This window comes from Gossypium arboreum, chromosome 8, assembly GCF_025698485.1.
Source record: "Gossypium arboreum isolate Shixiya-1 chromosome 8, ASM2569848v2, whole genome shotgun sequence".
In the NCBI taxonomy this organism is placed as follows: domain Eukaryota; kingdom Viridiplantae; phylum Streptophyta; class Magnoliopsida; order Malvales; family Malvaceae; genus Gossypium; species Gossypium arboreum.
This window is the reverse complement of record NC_069077.1, coordinates 16,440,483-16,461,696: the sequence shown is the minus strand read 5'-3', so window position 1 is coordinate 16,461,696 and position 21,214 is coordinate 16,440,483. Positions and strand designations below refer to the sequence as shown.

General features: G+C 34.3%; 1 protein-coding gene across 1 annotated transcript; it reads left to right on the top strand.

Annotated features, from left to right (window-relative positions):
• Positions 1-423: 423 nt before the first annotated feature.
• Positions 424-1,449, top strand: LOC108468438 (transcription factor MYB93-like). The gene is made up of 2 exons (XM_017769323.2): positions 424-830; positions 927-1,449. The coding sequence occupies exons 1-2, from the start codon at positions 562-564 to the stop codon at positions 1,447-1,449; spliced, it is 792 nt and encodes a 263-aa protein (XP_017624812.1). The 5' UTR covers positions 424-561.
• The last annotated feature ends 19,765 nt before the right edge of the window (positions 1,450-21,214 follow it).

Genomic DNA, 21,214 nt, shown 5'->3' with positions numbered 1-21,214 from the left:
AATATAGTTTTAATTGGTTGTATTGAATTGATTTTAATTCTATTTGATTGAAAATATGATTTGCATTTTAATTATACTAATAAACTGATTATGAATTTCAGAATCTGAATTTTATTTATTATATAATGTTTATGGATAAATTGATTAATGAAACGATATATATTTAAAAACAAAATTTAAGTAGCCATGCATGGTTTAAGATATTAAAATCTCGTTTATCGGTTACTGTATCGACCCCTCCATTCTATTTCTATTACTGCCTAATCCGGATTTATAGGGTTTTAAATAAATTTATGAATTTCCAGGTTACTTCTTAAGAATGTGTGTGCCTCTTGATCTAGGAAACCTTCAAAAAGTATGACAATGACATCATAGGTTTGAATATGATAGTCCATCATGCACCTATAAAACCAGACCACCCAGGTCAATTCGGATCATCAAGTATCCTTAAAATTTTCAAAGTTAAAACCCGCATCTAAGAGCAGTTCAGTTGAGCTAACCTGATACCTGGTTCTTCTGTGCTCTGCTGGTTTATTATTAGTTTCGTTGGTGATCAGCAAAATGGGAAGGTCTCCATGCTGTAGTTCTGATGATGCTAATCTCAAGAAGGGTCCATGGACTCCAGAAGAAGATGAGAAGCTGCTTGGTTACATTAACACGCATGGCCATGGCAATTGGAAAACTCTTCCAAAGCATGCTGGCTTGAATAGATGTGGAAAAAGTTGCAGGCTAAGGTGGGCAAACTATCTGAGGCCTGACATCAAGAGGGGGAGATTCTCCGAAGAAGAAGAGAGACTTATCATTAACCTTCATTCCACTCTTGGGAACAAGTATATATATTTATATCTCATATCGTTTATTCCAATGATAAATCTTGGCAATTGTTCATGTTAAAGGTTTAACGGCTTTGATTTAATTTTGTACGGGTGGTCAAAGATTGCTACTTATCTCCCTGGACGAACAGATAATGAGATCAAGAACTTTTGGAACACCCACATCAGGAAGAAGCTTCTCAACATGGGACTCGACCCAAACAACCACAAACCAAGAACCGATCTCAATCACCTTTTGAATCTTACCCAGCTGATTTGTGCTGCACAGTTAGGCAGCTTGATGAATCCTTGGGACAGTAGTGCTCTTAAAGTGCAGGCTGATGCTGCTCAGCTGTTGCAAAACCTAATCCAAACCCTGAATACCAACCAACTCTCAACTACTACTGCTGGTTTAATGGGGTCCCAGAATTCTTACCCATATGAAGGATTGATACATGGGACAAGCTCTCTTTATGCCGATGAACCAGCCCCAGTTCCTCAGAAATTTCATTCAATATCTCAGGGTGTAATTGACAATTCGTGGGCAAGTTTTGAAGGTTATGAAATCCCAGATATGAGTGATTTTCTAATTTCTGAATTGGTTTCGGAATCTCCTGAGACTCTACTACTTCCATGAACCAAATGGGAGACGACAAGACCAACACCAATCACAGCTCAACCATGTCACCTGCAGACACTTCCATGTTCCAGGCTTGGGAGAAGCTAATGGGTGATGAAACTGATAGCTCCTTCTGGGAAGATATTCTTGAGTAAGTCTTCTTATTTTTTATATGCTTTGCTTAATTTTCTTGTTAGTCACACTAATTAGTATGTTTACGTTATTTATTTAACACTTATATATTAATTGCTTTTATTTTTGCAGTTTGACATCGTCCCCATCATCTCCCATAAAATGGTAGAGGCATTCCATATGAAGATACTCGACAACATCATGTTGGGAAGAAACCGAACAACCGAAACAAAGCGAAAGCACAACCGGTGTTCTTTCTCTCCTTATAACTCCCGTCAAAAATTATGGCAAGCACAATAGCACAAGATATGTTCTCTAGCAACCTTAATCAACCACAAATCAACTAATATAACCACAACAAAAATAAATAGAAACACCGATATTTTTACGTGGAAAACCCCTCTAAATCAAGGGTAAAAACCACGGGACTTTAGAGTCCGATAAAGAGTTCCACTATCATCAAATGTTCGACTACAAGATCACAATATCAAGCCTACAACAAGCATTCAACTCCGACAAGGCTAACAATATGCAATCTTTAGCAAAAAAGAGAAAAATGAGAGAACATCACCAAAAACGTAGCTGCTGAAAAACGGGTATTTCTGACGCTACAAGACTCGGATGAAAAATCCGACCGTACAAAGTCAAGAACACCTTATCGCCTAGCTGCTGTCCAAAAATCAGCTCAATCGAACCACGGATGGACCTTCGATCGAAGAGTTGATTACTGCTGCACCAAACTTAAAAAAAACTGAAATTTTCTTCTCTCTTTCTCTCTGTTTTTAATTTGAGAATTTTTTTTTTTTTAGCTCTCTCTCATTCTGCCCACAACACTCGTAAAAGCCAAAATGAATGGCTCTTTTTTTTTTTTGACAAATCCAAGAAAAGAAGGCAAAACATTATGCCAGAAAATATGGGTTTCCCACATAGTGGGACCCACACCTAACAAATCTCCCCCTCCAACTATGTGGGGAATGTCTCCATGCCAGAGGTCAAACAACATGCTTCAAAATTTCCTCTTGGTAAGGCCTTCGTCAACATATCAGCACCATTATCATTAGTGTGTATCTTTTCAAGCTCTAATAGCTTAGCTTCAAGAACATCTCGTATCCAATGGTACCTCACATCAATATGCTTAGATCTAGCATGAAAAGTTGAGTTCTTACCAAGATGAATAGCACCCTGGCTATCACAGTACAGGACATACTTCTCTGAGTAAAACCAAGCTCATGCACAAACTTCTTCATCCAAAGCATCTCCTTACACGCTTGGTTCTTTGCAATGAACTCGATTCGGTGGTGGACAATGCAACACACTTTTGCGATCTCGATTGCCATGCCACAGCTCCTCCTGCATAAATGATTAAGTAACTCAAGTAGATCTCCTCGAGTCAATGTCTCCGCCATGTCGAATCAGATACCCAACAAGAACGGGTTTCTCATTGCGAAACAAAGTTTCATGTTGGAAGTGCCACGAAGATATCTCATAATCCACTTCACTTGCATTCCAATGCTCTCTGCTGGATTAGAAAGAAACCGACTAAGCGTACCAACAAGCATAAGCCAAGTCCGGTCTCGTGCAAACCATTGCGTACATCAAACTACCCACGGTGAAGAGTAAGGAATTTTCGCATCTCTTCCTTCTCCTTTTTCGTGGAAGGACTATGCTTAACACTCAATCTAAAGTGCATAGCAAAGGGAGTATTCACCGCTTTAGCTTTGTTCATACTAAACCTTTGAAGTACTTTCTCAATGTACCTCTCTTGTGATAACCATAATTTCTTGGCCTTTCTATCACGTGTGGGTCTTATGCCAAAATTTGCTTTGTTGGCCCCAAATCCTTCATTGCAAAGGATTTACTCAACTCTTGTTTCAACTTCTCAATTCTAGAAGCATTCTGACCAACAATAAGCATATCATCAACATAGAGCAAAAGAATAATAAAATCATCACCAGAGAATCTCTTAACAAACACACAATGATCAGAAGTAGTCTTCTTGTAGCCTTGCTCCCCCATAACAGACTCAAACTTCTTATACCATTGCCTTGGAGCTTGCTTCAAACCATACAAGCTCTTCTTCAATTTGCACACATAGTCCTCTTTCCCTTGTGCAACAAAAACCTCTGGCTGCTCCATGTAAAGCTCTTATTCCAAGTCACCATGAAGAAAAGAAGTTTTCACATCCATTTGTTCAACCTCTAAGTCATAACAAGCTGCCAAACTCAGTATAGTTCTGATAGAGGACATCTTCACAACCGGAGAAAATATTTCTTCAAAATCAACCCCCTTTTTCTGAGTATAACCCTTGACGACCAATCTAGCTTTGTATCGTGGAGATGAAGACTTCTCTTCTTGCTTCAACCTGTAAACCCACCGATTCTTCAAAGCTCTTTTGCCCTCAGGCAGTTTCACCAATTCAAAGGTATGGTTCTCATGCAAGGATTGAAGTTCGTCTTTCATCGCTTCAACCCACTGATCTTTGTATTCACTCTCCATAGCCTCTTTATAACATTCAGGTTCTCCTCCGTCAGTTAAAAGAACATATTCATCAGGAGAATACGATGAAGATCGTCGATCTCGGAAGACCTTCAAGTGGAAGCTGCGGTGGAGCTATAGGTGCTTGTTGTTGATCATTCACAACATCATTCATGGGAGTATCAAAGTCACCTATAGTCTGATGGTCACCACTAACATCACCATGCACATCATCCTGGATAGGATCTGGTGAAGAGTCTAGGGGAACCGGATTCACATCGATCAAGTCACCACTACCTTGTGTATCCACTTTCTCCGTCTTATCAATGTCATCAATGGTCTGATCCTCAATGAAGACAACATCTCTACTTCTTACGAGTTTCTTCTGAACTGGATCATAGAGTCTATAACCAAACTCACCATCTAGACCATAACCAATAAAAATGCATTGTCGAGCCTTGGCATCCAACTTGGATATTTCATCTTTTGGAACATGAACAAATGCTTTACAACCGAACACACGTAGGTGATCATATGACACGTCTTTACCAAACCAAACTCTATTTGGCACGTCACCTTTCAAAGGAACACTAGGAGACAGATTTATCACATATGTCACTGTATTCAAAGCTTCAGCCCAAAACGATCTTGGTAACTTTGCATCTGACAACAAACATCTGACTCTCTCAATCAATGTTCGGTTCATTCTTTCACTAACCCATTTAAGCGTGGAGTCTTTGGTGGTGTTCTCGATGTCGATTCCCATCACAGACAATACTCATGAAACGACCACTGTACTCGCCACCATTATCGATCGAATGCACTTCAACTTCTTCCCGTTTCCTTTCAACCGATGCTTGAAACTGTTTAAACACCTCAAAACTTGATTTTTAGACTTCAAAGTGTAAACCCATAGCTTTCTTGAACAATCATCAATGAAAGTGACAAAGTAAAGTGCACCACCATGTGATCTTACTTTTATCGGACCACAAACATCCGAATGGACCAACTCTAGCAACTCGATTTCCGATGAGGAGGATGGCTTCTAAATGAAACTCTTTCTCGCTTTCCCGCTAGACAATGAGCACAATTCTTCATGTAGCATTCTTTAAACCCGAAAGTTGATTCTTCTTCGCTAAACAGCTAAGCCCTTCTCACTCATGTGGATCGAAGTCGTTTATGCCACAACTCGTTGAGTTGTCATTCGATGTCACATTCACCGTCTCTCAAGAAGTCAAAGCTTGCATCAAGTACAAATTTGAGCTCTTTTTCCTCGAGCCACAACCAATGAGCCTTTAGTCACTTCCACCGCCCTTCTTTGAAGGTGTTAGAATCCTCATCATCAAGCTTTCTGCGAAATCAAATTCAAGCGGACATCCGGTGCATGTCGACATCCTTGAGAGTTAACTTTGTTCCATTGTTACTCACCAAGCTAACATCTCCCATACCAATAACCGAAACCAAACCATCATTACCCATCTTCAATACCCCAAAATCACCAGGAGTATAAGATGTGAATAATTCCTTCCTCGACGTAACATGAAGTGATGCACCAGTATCAATCACCCAACTAGTCTCGTCGCATGCTAGGTTGACCAAATTCTCATCACAAATAACTAACAGATCTTCACGAGTAACAGTAGCAACACGCTCGGATTTTTCATCGTCATTCCGATCGTGTTTATCACCACTACCTTTGTTCTCTTTCTTCCACTTGAAGCAATATTTCTTGATATGACCTTTCTTCCCACAATGATGACACTCAAGATTCTTGTATCTCGATCTTGACTTGCTTCGGCTTTTATCTCTACCCTTTCCATCTTTGTCTCTGTTTCTCCCCCTGTTCTCTATAACCAACACCTCGGACCGTGATGTAGAACCACGAGATCTTCTTCTAACCTCTTCATTCAACACACCACTCTTAGCCAAATCCAAAGTAATAATACCCGTAAGGGAATTAATGAGTGAGACCCAAAGGTCTCCTAAGAGTCCTGTAGAGTAGCAAGCAACCAAAGTCCTAAAATTTCGTCATCAAATTTGACACCCATACCAAGCAACCGATTCATCACACTCTGAAATTCACTAACATGGTCACTATAGACATTCCTTCTTTATATTTCATGCCATCATTTTCTTCAAAAAAACAACTTGTTATTGCCCGACCTCAAGCATACAAGCTTTCAAGCTTCTCCCACAATGTTCGAGCATGTGTCTCCGATCAATGTGGTTGTAAACATTTTCTTCAACAAATTGCGAATAAAGCCACACACTTGTTGATGCTCAAATTCCCATTCTTCATCACTTTTGAATCGGGTTTTGAGTAGTAAAGACCGGAAGATGCAAAGCCTTCACAAACAACAAATCCTTCATTTTATTCCGCCAAAGTTGATAATTTGTGCCATTCAACATAATCATCTTGCTCGTATTAATTTCCATAATTATCTGACACAATAACCAAGCTCTGATACCAGTTTGTTGGGAAGAAACCGAACAACCGAAACAAAGCGAAAGCACAACTGATGTTCTTTCTCTCCTTATAACTCCTGTCAAAAATTATGGCAAGCACAATAGCACAAGATATGTTCTCTAGCAACCTTAGTCAACCACAAATCAACTAATGCAACCACAACAAAAATAAATAGAAACACCGATATTTTTACGTGGAAAACCCTCTAAATCAAGGGTAAAAACCACGGGACTTTAGAGTCCGATAAAGAGTTCCACTATCATCAAATGTTCGACTACAAGATCACAATATCAAGTCTACAACAAGCATTCAACTCCGACAAGGCTAACAATATGCAATCTTTAGCAAAAAAGAGAAAAATGAGAGAACATCACCAAAAACGTAGCTGCTGAAAAACGGGTATTTCTGACGCTACAAGACTCGGATAAAAATCCGACCGTACAAAGTCAAGAACACCTTATCGCCTAGCTGCTGTCCAAAAATCAGCTCAATCGAACCACGGATGGACCTTCGATCGAAGAGTTGATCACTGCTGCACCAAACTTAAAAAAACTGAAATTTTCTTCTCTCTTTCTCTCTGTTTTTAATTTGAGAATTTTTTTTTTTTTAGCTCTCTCTCATTCTGCCCACAACACTCGTAAAAGCCAAAATGAATGGCTCTTTTTTTTTTTTTTGACAAATCCAAGAAAAGAAGGTAAAACATTATGCCAGAAAATATGGGTATCCCACATAGTGGGACCCACACCTAACACATCAGCCTGATCAAAGAGAAATATTTCATTCATTTTTCCTTTAATTTCCTTTTAGCTGATTTCTTCATTTATTAATTCATTTGGGAAAAGCTTGATTTAGCTACCTGTATGTTGTAGGAGACACCTACCTTTTCTTGTAAATCTTTTTTTTTTTTTGGTTATTTTTATTCAAATTAAATGGCCGTAAATTCCTTTCCAATTAATAATAGGCTGAAAAATATTTAAGTTCATAACATCGAGTTTTTTCTATCTTAGATTAATGGGGAATCGATACTTTACTCATAGCCATATATTTATATCCATTGATGAGATGCGAGTGAGGTTAGGTTAACATGCATGCCGCCCGAAATCCACTTCCGATGATCAACAATGGAATAGGGACCCTACATTCCTGGCAATATGTTGATCGATCTAATGGCAACACAAAATACCTAATACATACGTGTATATAATATATTTCAAGTGTTTGTACTTTTTGGGCATGCAGTATGGCTGCTAAGGGTATAAAAAATGCACTTAATTCCCACTAGTTCATCATTGTTCCCCTCGGTTATGATTCATATGTATCAAAACTAGATAAAACTTTCCTCATTCCCAGTTGATTTTTCGTCAAAATTCTAAAACTTCGATCCAAATTATTTTAAATATTTTAATTAATTAATTTTAAAAAGGAAATTTAAAAATAATTTCATTCAAGGTTTTAAAAACATAATTTTAATTTTTTTATCAATAATAAGTAATAATAATAAGAAGTTAAAAACTTCGGCAATCAAAATTCTATATGTAACAAATTTATTGGGATGGAGAGAATATAAAACTTATGATATTAAAATATTTCAAAAATATATAAATTAAAAAATTTAAAGATTATGAAATTAAGTGGCGCATGATATTTGAAAATATTTAATATGATTTTGATAATTTTGTAATTATTTTGGATAATCATGCAGTTATTTGAGGTGAATGCCATTAATCTCTCGTCTAATGCAGTGCAGAGGCGTAGTAGGGGTGGGTAGGTGCCTCGGTCCATAAAATGAAAAATTATTATTTAGGTTCTTTAAATTTTTTAAAATTTTAAATAGTAAAGATAAAATTATACTTTGCCTCTTAAAATTATAAAATTGATTTAATCTTTTAAAAATTATAAAGTTATAAACTATAAAAGTTAAAATTTCATTCGCCCCTAAAATATTGTTTCGGCTTCGCCCTTGATGTAGTGTGTATATTTAAGTTTAATTAGTTTGGTTTTGTTTAAATTCTTGATACATCTTCTTCATAATATATAAAGAAATGATATATTTCTTACTAAAACTCTTATCACACATGTATGTATATGAAGTTATAAATTTAAAATATAGATATATGTTTAAAAATAATACAAAATTATTGGTGATGGAGGTAATAGGCGTGCATAGTAAAATTAGAATGTATAATTAAATCAAAATAAAGTCTTGGTTAAATGATAAATTTAAAGTTTTTCAATATAATTAATAAGGGTTCAAATCCCATCAATTAAAAACAAAAGGTTATTATTGTAATTTCATAACTAATGGTTAGTTTAGCATTACTTTTGAGAATTAATTTTGAAAAGTTTAGTTTAAGATTTAAGTGTTTAGAATTGTTGTCAAAATGTACTTTTGAGAAATAAAATGTTCATTTTAGATATAGTATTATAAAGTAACAAACATGCATTTAAATAATGTTCAAATTAATTAATATTATGATATTTTAGTAAGAACATAAAAAATAATTTATTGTAACTCATTTTAATATTTTAATATATGAAATAGAAATTTTAAATATTTTTAAGCAATTAATATTAATTATTTATAAAATTAATTAGAATATGTAAACTATATTATAAATATTTAAATATAACCATTAAATATTTATAATTAGATATTAACATATTTGTATTATTTTAAGAAATGCTTTTTTTATTTTTAATTAATGATTTTATTTTAAAATGTAATTTGAATATATAACTCATATCATATTATATATTAACATAACATATAAAGTATAAACCTAAAAATTAAAATACTACAAGTATTTGGATTAAAGTTTTAAAAGGGTAATATTCATATATCAAATATAATATTAAAATTTTACATTAGCATTTGAAATTTAAAGTGAATGAAAATGAGAAAGAAAAATGAAAAGATGAAAAAATAATAATGTTTCCAGAAGTTATTTTGGCTTAAGAAAATAAAAATGCTTTTGAAAAGCCATTCCTTTAAGCCATAAGTTGTTTAGTATAACTTTTCTTTCAAATATGCTTTTCAAACCAAAAGTGTTTTTTTTAAGTATTGCTAAACACAGTCTAAATTAGTGCTTGATTAATTCGTGACATCAAATCGACCAAACATTTTAATCATAGCAGAGATGGTCTAGTTTTCAACAAAACTACTTTGTTTGTTGTGTTTTTGCTACATTCGATGCATGTCGTACTTACATTAGTTTCCTGTCTTGCTCCTTTCTAGAGGTGTGCATGAGCCGGGTCGGGCTTAACTAAAAATTTAGGCATATTTTCTAGGCCCGGCCCTAAAAATGGCCCTATAATTTTGCTCAATCTCGACCCGGATAAAAATGTTTAAACCCAAACCCGACTTAGCCCGCCCATATTAATTTTTATATTTTTATATATAATTTTAAAATATATATAATACATCAAAGATACTAAAAACATCAAAATAAATATTTCTCAACAAATTGAAAAATAAATTTTAAAAAATATGTATACTTGAATAACACTAAGATAGATGCAACTAAACAAGCAAATGCCTCTAAAATAATAGCAAAATTAACAAATGTCTTTAAAAAAATAACAAAATTAACAATAAAATAAGTTTTATACAATATCCAAACAATAACAACAAAATAGTAGCTACATAATAGTAAAATGGTAGCAAAATAGAGAGAAAACAATAAGAAGATAATATTAAAAAAAAAAATTGTCCTTTAGTGAATTCGAGCCGAGCCTGGACCAAAAATGCCTTACCTGAGGCCCAACCTATTTTTTAAACGGGCTTTATTTTTTTGTCCAAACCCATTTTTCGGGTCTACATTTTTGCCCAAACCCTCCCACATTTCGAGCGGGTCTTCAGGCCATTAGCAGGTCTACTCCTCGCCATCCTCAAACATTATTGTTTTATGTTTATGAGAAGTTATATTATACACAGTTTCAAGTTTTATTTTCATAACCTTCCGTTGACGGGTATTAAAAAACTAGTTGATCGCTGTCTCTCTCTTCTAGTTATTCACATGCTGAATATTCAAGTTTGACCCAACCAAATCCTACTATCCGTATCTTCTCATTCACCTTACAACCATTTTTAATATAAAAAGTTTTTTCCAAAACATTCTGTAACGGCCCAAATTTCAGTGATATCGGAATAGTGATATGAGATCACTAAATCCGACATGTGAGTTTAGATATTAGTAAGTAAAAGTTAAGTGTGGTTTTAGAAATGATTTCGAATTAGTGAAATTATGAATTAAAAGAAATTTGTAGATTAAATAAAATAAAAACGAGGTTGTTGAAACCATTTCTAAATCGAATTTTGGAAAATGAGAATCGACTTTAAGAAAAACGAAAATGGGTGTCGCCACCAATCTTTTTAGGTGTGATTGGATCACCTTATAAAATGTTTTGTTTTAAAACATTAATTTTGGTCTACGAAAGTCGAGAAAACGGATTCGAGAGTCGGTTACGTACGAGGAAGGGTTAGCACCCTCGTAACGCCCAAAAATTGGTACCTAATTGATTATCAAGTGTCTTTAATGTCGGAAATTTGAAAATTTTAAGATGTAATCCTTTTTAAAATATTTTGATTTTGAAAATTGGGGTTCACTCGTATATTGATACTGAGTTAGCCTTTTTGGAAATTCCTATCTTGAAACAACAAAGCCATTTGCGGGTTTTCACCTTGGCCTCTCCATTTTTTCTTTTTTTCTTTTTTTTCTCTTTTTCTTTTTTTTTTCCTTTTTTTTTTGAAATAGAAGTCCCAAAGTGCCCTTTGCGGGTTTTCACCTTGGCTTCCCTTCTCCTTCAGACAAAGTACTCCTTGACCGAGTTCGAATTCACTGGATCAGATAAATTTTTCCTATCCATTTCTTGTCAAAATTAGTGCACCTCTAGAGAAAGCCCTTTTCACAACATATGGCCCTTCCCAATTCGGCATCCTTTTGCATGGGAAGGATCCCTTTCAGCACAAGGTTTCCTTTATGAAATTCTTTTAGACGAACCTTCTTTGTCATAAGTCTGTGTCATCTATTCTTAGTACATTTGCTTAGGATGAATACTTTCAAGTTAAGTTTACTAGAGGTATTCAATTCTTGACTCCATCAAAGCTTGGACGAAAAATCTTGATTCATAAACCCATGAGAAAGGGATTGCCCCAGCAGCAGTCCTGGCTGTTGTTTGTCAAACCCTACAAAAAGATGGTTCAATGATTCTTAGTAGACAAGAATGAAGTTGCTGACTTTATCCTTCAACTTGGAAAGCTGAGGTACAGAGATTACTCTCGGAGCATGACTCGATGATGTTTCTGAAGCATCCCTAATCTTCATAAATTGCCCCCAACTGTGAAGCTGCCAAATGAGCGTAGAAAATAGGAGCCACAAAAAATATGGTTGTGGTGATACATATAGGATAGAGAATGAACAAACTCTTGCAGATCATCAGCCGAAAACCCAGCCTGGTCTAAGAGAACATGATAGTGGGTCTGCCTCGTGATTCCAATCATTCCAGTATGGGTACCAAGGTAAAAATCATTGTTCTTTGGATGGCATATTTTGTTGTCAATGACAGTACCATGTAGCACATTGTCAGGAGATCCCTGCTGAAAAAACTTGGTAAGATGGTTTTTCGTACAATAATAACCACAATCTTTAGGGTTCCACTTCTCGTCAAGGAACTTACAAGCCTCAACAACTTGATCAAAACTTGATTGAATTGAAACTCGCTAACCCCATCCCTGAAAATAATGATTTGATCAGGTTTCCTCTTCCCTGAACTTGTACAGAAGTCTAAGAGAGCTTCCTTCATGATACCGTCATCCACTTTGTTAGAAACTGGTTTTGATGAAAGAATCTATCATTTTAAGCTTCAGAGACTATGTACGGCCTGATGCCCCATAGCTAGAAATCAATGGCCACCACCTGGAGCTAACCATTGACGGCACATTAGACTGCTCAGGAAAGCCAAACAATGCACTCATTCCAAGGATGATGGTTGGAACCTTTGAAACAACTGGAATTGAAGGTGTTTGCCCCAGCGTAAGCATAGAGAGTAGGCGGTAATTTCTTATGCCAATTTTTACCAGTCTCGGTCATCTTCTATAATTTGTTTTTTTTTCTTCTTTTTCTTTTCTTTTGGAAACCTTTGTTGTACTTTGGTATGGCGCATTACCTTTGAAAAGACTGCAAACTTTTGGCATTGTGCAGTTATATAATCTGTTTTTTTTTTAAATGGATGACTTTTAACTTTGTAATATTGGCATATGAAGCTATCTCTCCCTCTTAATGGAGTAGTTGACGTCCACAAAGATGAGTCATTGTTAGCTTAAAACTTTTGACGAGCTCGGGCCCATAACATACATGCCCCATAAGTCTTGACTCCTTTAAATTTGGCATTCATTGTACAACTGATGCGATCCCTTTCCATGGTGGGCTAACAATACCCCAAAACCTCATGTTTATCCTGGCAATTGCAAATCCTCCTACATGCGTCTTTGGACCACATTTTTTAATTCCCATAATAGTCTCAATAAGGTCTTGTTTTGTCTCCTCAGCTAATTCCAATTTCGCAATCTTTCATTCCTCTAAGGCTATATTTCTTACCACCACTTCATGGGGTAAAAACCATTTTCAACAAATTCAGAAACAAGTCACAATTTCTGTCACCTTCAAAGTACTAAGATTCCTCTAAACACATATCGCACTCAAAAGGAACTCTGAATCTGTAGTATCGCTGCCCGTGTCATTGATATCTAGGGATCTATGATAAGCACACAAAAGAATATACAAGGAATAAATGAATTCAAGAATGACTATTTACATGAAATGAAAATTTATAAAGAATGTCAAAGGTCGAAAGAATCAGAATGAAAGAATATTTACTCGGATAAATAATAAAAGTATGTTTTATTGAAAATAAAAATGTCTGAACATGAGCCCACTTCTCAAAAGAAATCTCATTACTCCTAGGCTTTAGAGCAACAAGAGTGTTCGAATATTACTCGTAAAATTCTTAAAGATTACAGGGAAGTTCTTACGTAGTCCAATTGTTTAAAGAACTTCCGGTTAAAAGGGCGAATGCCCTCAAGGTTTCTTTGTTCAGTCCCTTCCTCATGTATGACATTGATGGGATGATTTTCATTTCCAAACACCCTCTTCTACGGGTAAGCTATCCCTCCTGACACAAAAGTCGGGGATATGTAAGGGAATGTCATTAATTCCCATTCAACTTCTTTTTCACTCAGCTGTGACCCTCTTCTCTCTCTCTATTTTTTTTTTCTCTTTTTAATAACTTTAACTAATTAGGGTCTTTTTATAATTTTGAATGCAAATGATGCAATGAAATGCTATAAGATGCAAATGAATGCAAAAGGTATCAATCTCGATTCAATCTCATTTAGAAAACTTTATTTAGAAAAAGAATATCTTTACATATAAATGGATTACAAATACGCTTTCGCCCTAATGCCCAAAGTTTTAACTCTATCTAATAAAAGGGCTAACTCTCAATCTACATTTGACGATGACTCATGCATCATACTCAATACGTCAGCTCGTACTGCTAAGTCTCGAACGTGTTCAGTTACCTCTCGGATCTGAATTATCACTTTTCTAGTAAGGTAATCTCTATCTCTGACTTGTTTTTTAGACTGGCGCAGTTCTCCCTTTAAATGATCCTCTCGTGCCTCAAGCTGTTCGATAAAAAGCTTACTATCTTGCAATGCTGATTCCAACTCCTCAACTTTGCCTTTTAGCTTCTTTACCTCTACTATGGAATCACTACTTCATTGCAGATGAAGGGATCGCCCAAGCTCAGTCACCCTAATTTTTAACCCTTGATTTTCTTTCTCTAAGGTCAAATTCCGTAATTGCATCTCTTGGAACCTCCTCTCCCAATATTCGGCTTTGGACTTTTCTTCTCGGACCTCTTTCTGCAACTGATCTGAAGACTTTCCTAGTCTTGCTCTCTTCCAAGCTACTTGTGCCATTTTGTAGTACTCCTTTAAATCATCTCAATCTTCCTCTATCTTTCTCTTTTCCTTCTTTACCTTCTCGACCTCCATCTTTTGCATATCGACGTCTAGGCTCAAGTATATCTTTTCTTCCTCGAGCTTTGTTATCCTCTTCTCGAGCTCCAAGTTCTTTCTCTCAAACTCTTGCTTTATAATTTCTAACTCCAAGGGCGTCACTTGCAAATATTCCTCCATCAGTCGAGCTCCTTCCACGCTTGGCTTAGGAATGTTATCATTAATCCTTCTACCTCTCCACTCGACGTACTCCGGAGTCGTAGTAGAGCTAATAACTACTCCCTTTAATCGACAAGTCTTGTTCCGAGCACTAGAGATCTCACTGACCTTCCTATTGTAGTCAGCTCCTCTATACATGAACTCATTCTGAACCAAACCGTAAGTTGCCGGTATGAACTGTCTCAATCCATGTTGCCTCAGCATAAGCAAAGGGGCATAACCAATGGCACCCCAAATTCCCAACAGAGAGACCCAATCAAAACTGCCGCATCGGTAAAGAATCTCACCAGGAATCATCCATAGAGCCCTCCACTCTACGTCCTTTGACGGCAGATTCTGAAGTAGTGCTATCCAACTTTTTTAGGAACATCAACTTTCCTAGTTGAAGCTGCTATATCCTTCAATGAGGAGTAATCCTCGAAGACCCGACAAACCACCCTATTTATCAAACGGAAGTGACTGTAGAACCAAGCTAAAAGTAACTGAGCACATCCAAAAAACCTGCCCGCACTGGCCCTCCTACATGCATTCAAGGACCTGAATATCTCTACCAAAATCGCAGGAACAGGAGTGACCCGTTTGCTAAGTCGATGGAAGAGATCCGTGGTCGCCTCATCTACATATCCCAAGGCCTTGGGGAAAACCATCAATCCGTATAAGCTTAAGGCAAAAATGTCTACCCTCTTCGCCTCGTCTGGATGTGTCTGGATCAGATCTTTCAAAGCTCCCCACGAAATGCACTTACTCTCACCCTTTTCCTTAATTCTAGCCATGATCCACTGCTCGCTCATCCCCGTAATGGTCATCAACTTCTTACCAAAGGTTGGGGCACAAGCAGCTCGAGAATAAATCCTATTACACTGAAATCTAGGACACCGAAGTAAGGCTGTGTATTCCTCCACAGTAGGCACTAAATCTACCTCCCAAAAGGTAAAACAACTGTATGCTGGGTTCCAAAACTGAGCGAGAGCTTGAAACAAGTTCTCATCAACCTGAATATCAAACAAATAGGGAAAATCTCTGCACTTACCGTAGAATGATTGCTTGGTCTCATTGCCCCATTGATCCCAAATCGCCTTAAGCTCCTGCAGATTATTCTGTGTGACACTGATGTGAGTGTAGTCTGACAACTCCGACATATATCCCACAGTTATGCTATCCCCTTTTCCTAGCTGAGTTTGCTCAGACCATCTATGGACGTTAGCGTTGCCCTCCACTCTATCAAGAAGTCCGTTCTCCATAATAAAACTTTCTAACTTAGAAACTGACTGTGAATTACCTTTTAAATGCAAAATGACATGCAATGAAAAAAAGAAACAGTCAGTATCACATAATATTAATAAACTCAAGAATGATATGTGAAGGTAATATCTAAAATATAATTCTAACTAAGTTGAGCTCTTACGGTTTTTCTATATGAGGTTTTAGTTCTAAAGTTGAGGTACCTGAATCAGCAGATTCCTCGATTCTCACCCATTATAGGCTTATTTGAATCGAGTTTAGTTCAGGGGAATACATTTCCCTATAGCTACACGGAGATGAAAATCTCACGAAACCATAGGTACGGATGTATCCCGAAAGTGATCCACTATCCTGCACGGAGGCGAAAACCTCACGAAGGCGTAGTTTCTCACTCCCACTTAAGGGTGTGACCATAACGGTCATGCAAATGCAATGCGTATCAGAATATATAACATATGCAATAATACAAACACATGTAATGCAAAGAAGATTGAATTTTAAAATTTTTCAAATTTTCGACATTAAGAAAAAAGGTAATCAATTATACGGCTTGGCTCTCTTATTAGTCCCCAGCGGAGTCGCCAAGCTGTCGAAATCATTTCTAAATCGAATTTTGGAAAATGAGAATCGACTTTAAGAAAAATGAAAATGGGAGTCGCCACCAATCTTTTTAGGTATGATTGGATCACCTTATAAAATGTTTTGTTTTAAAACATTAATTTTAGTCTACGAAAGTCAAGAAAACGGATTCGGGAGTCGGTTACATATGAGGAAGGGTTAGCACCCTCGTAATGCCCAAAAATTGGTACCTAATTGATTATCAAGTGTCTTTAATGTCGGAAATTTGAAAATTTTAAGATGCAATCCTTTTTAAAATATTTTGATTTTGAAAATTGGGGTTCACTCGTATATTGATACTGAGTTAGCCTTTTTGGAAATCCCTATCTTGAAACAACAAAGCGCCATATCCAGTAAGTTAGGACACATTGCCTTGCAATTCCAAGACAATCGCTTGCACTTTGAAAACCTTTTTAAACTTAGAAGGGTGCTTGACTATTCGAACTCAATGAGAAAAGTTGCAACCCAATAAGTTAGGGCACTACTTTTCTCGAAGCTTCCAAACACCAAGCATTGCCTTTTTATTTTGAAAAACTTTGTAGTCTTTTTTTTTAAAACCGATGCATGAAGGAGCATATTAACATTATGGAATGACATACAATATGGCATATCATCATAATAGGTAAGTAAAAGCATGAATTTAAACAATATGATAGCAATAATATAAAGATCATGCATTAGATACATACATATAAAAAAATAATAGATATAGCAAATCTTAACAACATACGTACAAAGATATACATAGCATATATTGAAGATAAATAAGCAAAACATACAAAATAATAATTAAAAATGACATTTAATACCCAAATGATATATACAATATAAAAATATAAAAGAGTTATTATATATAAAATAAAGTGAATGATTGTTTAACAAGATATACATATAATACACATAAAATATGATATTTAATAATAAAATATTATTTAATATACAATATATAATATATAATAACAAAAATTTATAAAAGGATAATAATTATATAAAATAAAAAATATATTGGTTTAGAAGAATAATGTATAAAATACCAAATATGTAAAAGAATTTATATTTATAATAAAATAATAAAATAATATATATATAAATATAAGTATAAAATAAGTAATTAATGATGAAATATACGTATTATACAAATTATAATATTATAATATCTTCAAAATATATAATAATAAAATATAAGTAAAGTAATCATTAACATATGAATAAAAAATAAGTATATAATACAAGTTAAAACTTTTAATGATAATAACATATGGATAAAAAATTATAATGGTATAAAAAATGACATAATATAAAATAATTATAATTTATAATATGAAAGTGTATATATGTAAAAATAATATATAATATGTATAAATAATTAATAAATATACAATACAAGTAAAAAAATATAGATAATAATGTAAAATATTAATAATTTGTGAAAAATAATATATAATAAAATAATAATATGAAATAATATATTGTTAAAATGTAAAATAATATTATAGTATAAAGATATATAAACATTATGTGATAAAATATACTATAATAAATAATAAGTAATGATATATGCTAAAATATATATTAATATAACAATAGAAAAACATGAAGTAGTATAATATAATATATATACATGCATAGAAAATATATATTTGAAAATAAACTATATAAAAGGTTAAATATTATAATATATAAAATACATAATCAAATGTATAAAAGATAGGAATAAATATACGTATTTGAAAAATGAAGAAATTAAAATAAAAAAAGGTTGAAAAACTAAGATAGACGAAGAATAAAATAAGAACAAACCACGGAGAGTAAGAACGCAAGAGGGAGAGAAATTTGAGTGAATGCTCTCAAGAATTCTTATTGCTTCCCAAAACTTCAGTGATTTACAATGAATGGAGAGGCCTCTATTTATAGTTGAGCCTCCCCAAATCCAACGGTACAGATCAATTACATCAACGGTTAAGATTAAAGGATATCTACAAATTAAATCTCCAAGATTACAAGATCATATCTTCAAGATTGCATATCATATCTAAGATTGTATCATATCTAAGATTGCATATCATATCTAAGATTGGATATCCTTAAAGATTATATTTTCATATGAGTCAAGGTTATAGATGGACCTTAAATCTTTTCAAGTAATGGACCATTCTGATTGGGCCAAATTATATGTTTGTAATTTTGTACTGGACTTGGACTTTGTTTTATTTTTATTTTTTGGGGTTTATTATTTTAAATACTGAAATAGACCGGGCAAAATTGAGTGTCTACAGAGGTATCGAGACCTCGAAATCATAAAATGAGCCATAAATATTTTTATAAATATTTATGGAGTGTTAGTAAGTTAGTATTAAATTTTCGTTAAGAAATTTTAAGGTTTCGGTAGTCAATTAGGTAAAAAGGACTAAATTGAATTAAGTGTAAAATTGTGAAATATGATTAAATAGCTCTAGTAATAATTAAAGGAAGACTAAATAGGCAATTAAACACCTATTATTGGGCTGGACGGCATGAGTGTTCAGGAAAAATAAAAATCAAGTGTGAACAAGGGGCAAAATTGGAAATAGGGTAAAAATTAAATTGAAAAATATGATATATTAGGTAAAATCTAGAGTTTTCTTCATTTTTCTTCATCTTCTCCAGCAAAAACACCATTGAAGGGTTCTTTTAAGCTGGTATTTCATATTTTATTACATGTAAGCTCAATTCTTGATTATTTCTTGTAATTTTTGTGATTTTGAGACTTTTACAACTAGGTCCTAATATCTAATTCATTAGTTTTTGATTTTGATGAATATTTTAGAAAGTTACCATGAGTAAGTGCTGAAATTTTATGATGATTTATCATGGAATTAAGGTTTTAATTTCATTATATGATGATTTTATGAAGAGATTTGCATAGAAATTTATTTTAGGACCTAATTGTGACAGTTGTTGGAATTAGAGTTTTATGTTGAATCTTGGAATGTCAAAGGCTGTGAAGTAGTTTGTATGGTTTAGATAAAATGATATTTGAAAGGAATTAGTTTAATTTATAAATGAATTGAGTAGGGACTAAATTGTAAAAATTGAAAAGTTTGGGGTAATTGTGTAATTGTGAAAATTAAGGCATAAATTGTGAAATAGAATGGAATTGAAATAGATGCTAATGAAGGAATAATTTTATAATTATAGATCAAGAAAACGAAGTGAATCGTGGAAAGGAGAAAATTCAAGAATAGTCTCTGAATTTCTACGACTTTTGCAAATTAGCCCAGGTAAGTTCATGTGGCAAATTTCAATGTTTGATATGAAAATATTATGATTGTTAAAGTATTTTATTGTAGATGAATATTATCAAATTGTATTAACTAATGAATAATGTGTAACTAAAAGAACAAATTAGTTGGAACAATGGTTTGAATGCTTTCATTTTATGACTATAATGAATTGACGGAAAAGATGCGATTTATGATTCAGTATAAGACCATAGCCGGGCTATGGCATCAGTACAATGTGATTGGTGTTCCCGTATAAGACCATAGTTGGGCTATGGCATCGGTGTGATGTGATAATGTGATTCCGTATAAGACCATATCTGGGATATGGCATCGGTATGATATGTGATCAGTGTAAGACCATGACCGGGCTATGGCTTCGGTGTGTGATGTGTGACAATGTGAAAGTCCATGGTTTACTATGGCAATGTGATAATGAAGCACTCAATTCCATTATTGTTCCCTAATTTGACAATGAAAATAAATAAGAAATGGGCCTAAAGAATTAAGTTCGTGAATAGCAACATGGAAATTATTCAAACGAGTTTATTAATGAAATTTTGATTTGCAGGATGAATTAGATAAGCTAATAAATATATGATTGTGTACAATATTTGGTAAGATTTGTGAAATTATGCCTATGAGCTTACTAAGCTTCTATAAGCTTACTTGTGTGTGTTATTTGTTTTGCAGCTTGACTTATATACATACGGAGGATCGGATCTACAACAAGGATCACACTATCTAGATTTACTCCGGTAGATTTTGTTAAACAAATTTTTGATTTATATGGCATGTATAGGATTTGATTTAGTAATGTAATTATATGAATAATTAAGTATGCAAACTATGTTGAATGTGATGTTTTGTGATTGGAAAATGAAATATACATGTTTTGGCTTGAAATAATTGATTGGTTGGATTCTATTAGTGTATAATTGTATTTAGGTACAAGAAATGGATAAACGAATGTTATTTGATTAAGATATACAAGTAAATGTTTGGGGCATGAATAGGGTGTGTTTAGTATGTGAAAATAGTTTTAAAATGGTCAAAAATTATGTTTTCATACGGCCAAATCACATGGGCATGTGCCCAGGCCATGTGGAAAAGTCAGATTCTGCCCACGGGTAGGCCACACGGGCGTGTTCCAGGCCACACGGGCATGTGCCCCTATCTTCAAGGAAAATTTTCTAAAGTTGTCAATTTAGCTCCGAATCACTTCTAAAACATATATAGGGCCCCGTAGGCCCATATTAAGGACTTTAAGATGAAATTTGATAAGAATTGATCTGAAATGAAAAGTTTATGACTCGGTTTTGTATAAATGTTAGTGTATAAGTTCGGTAC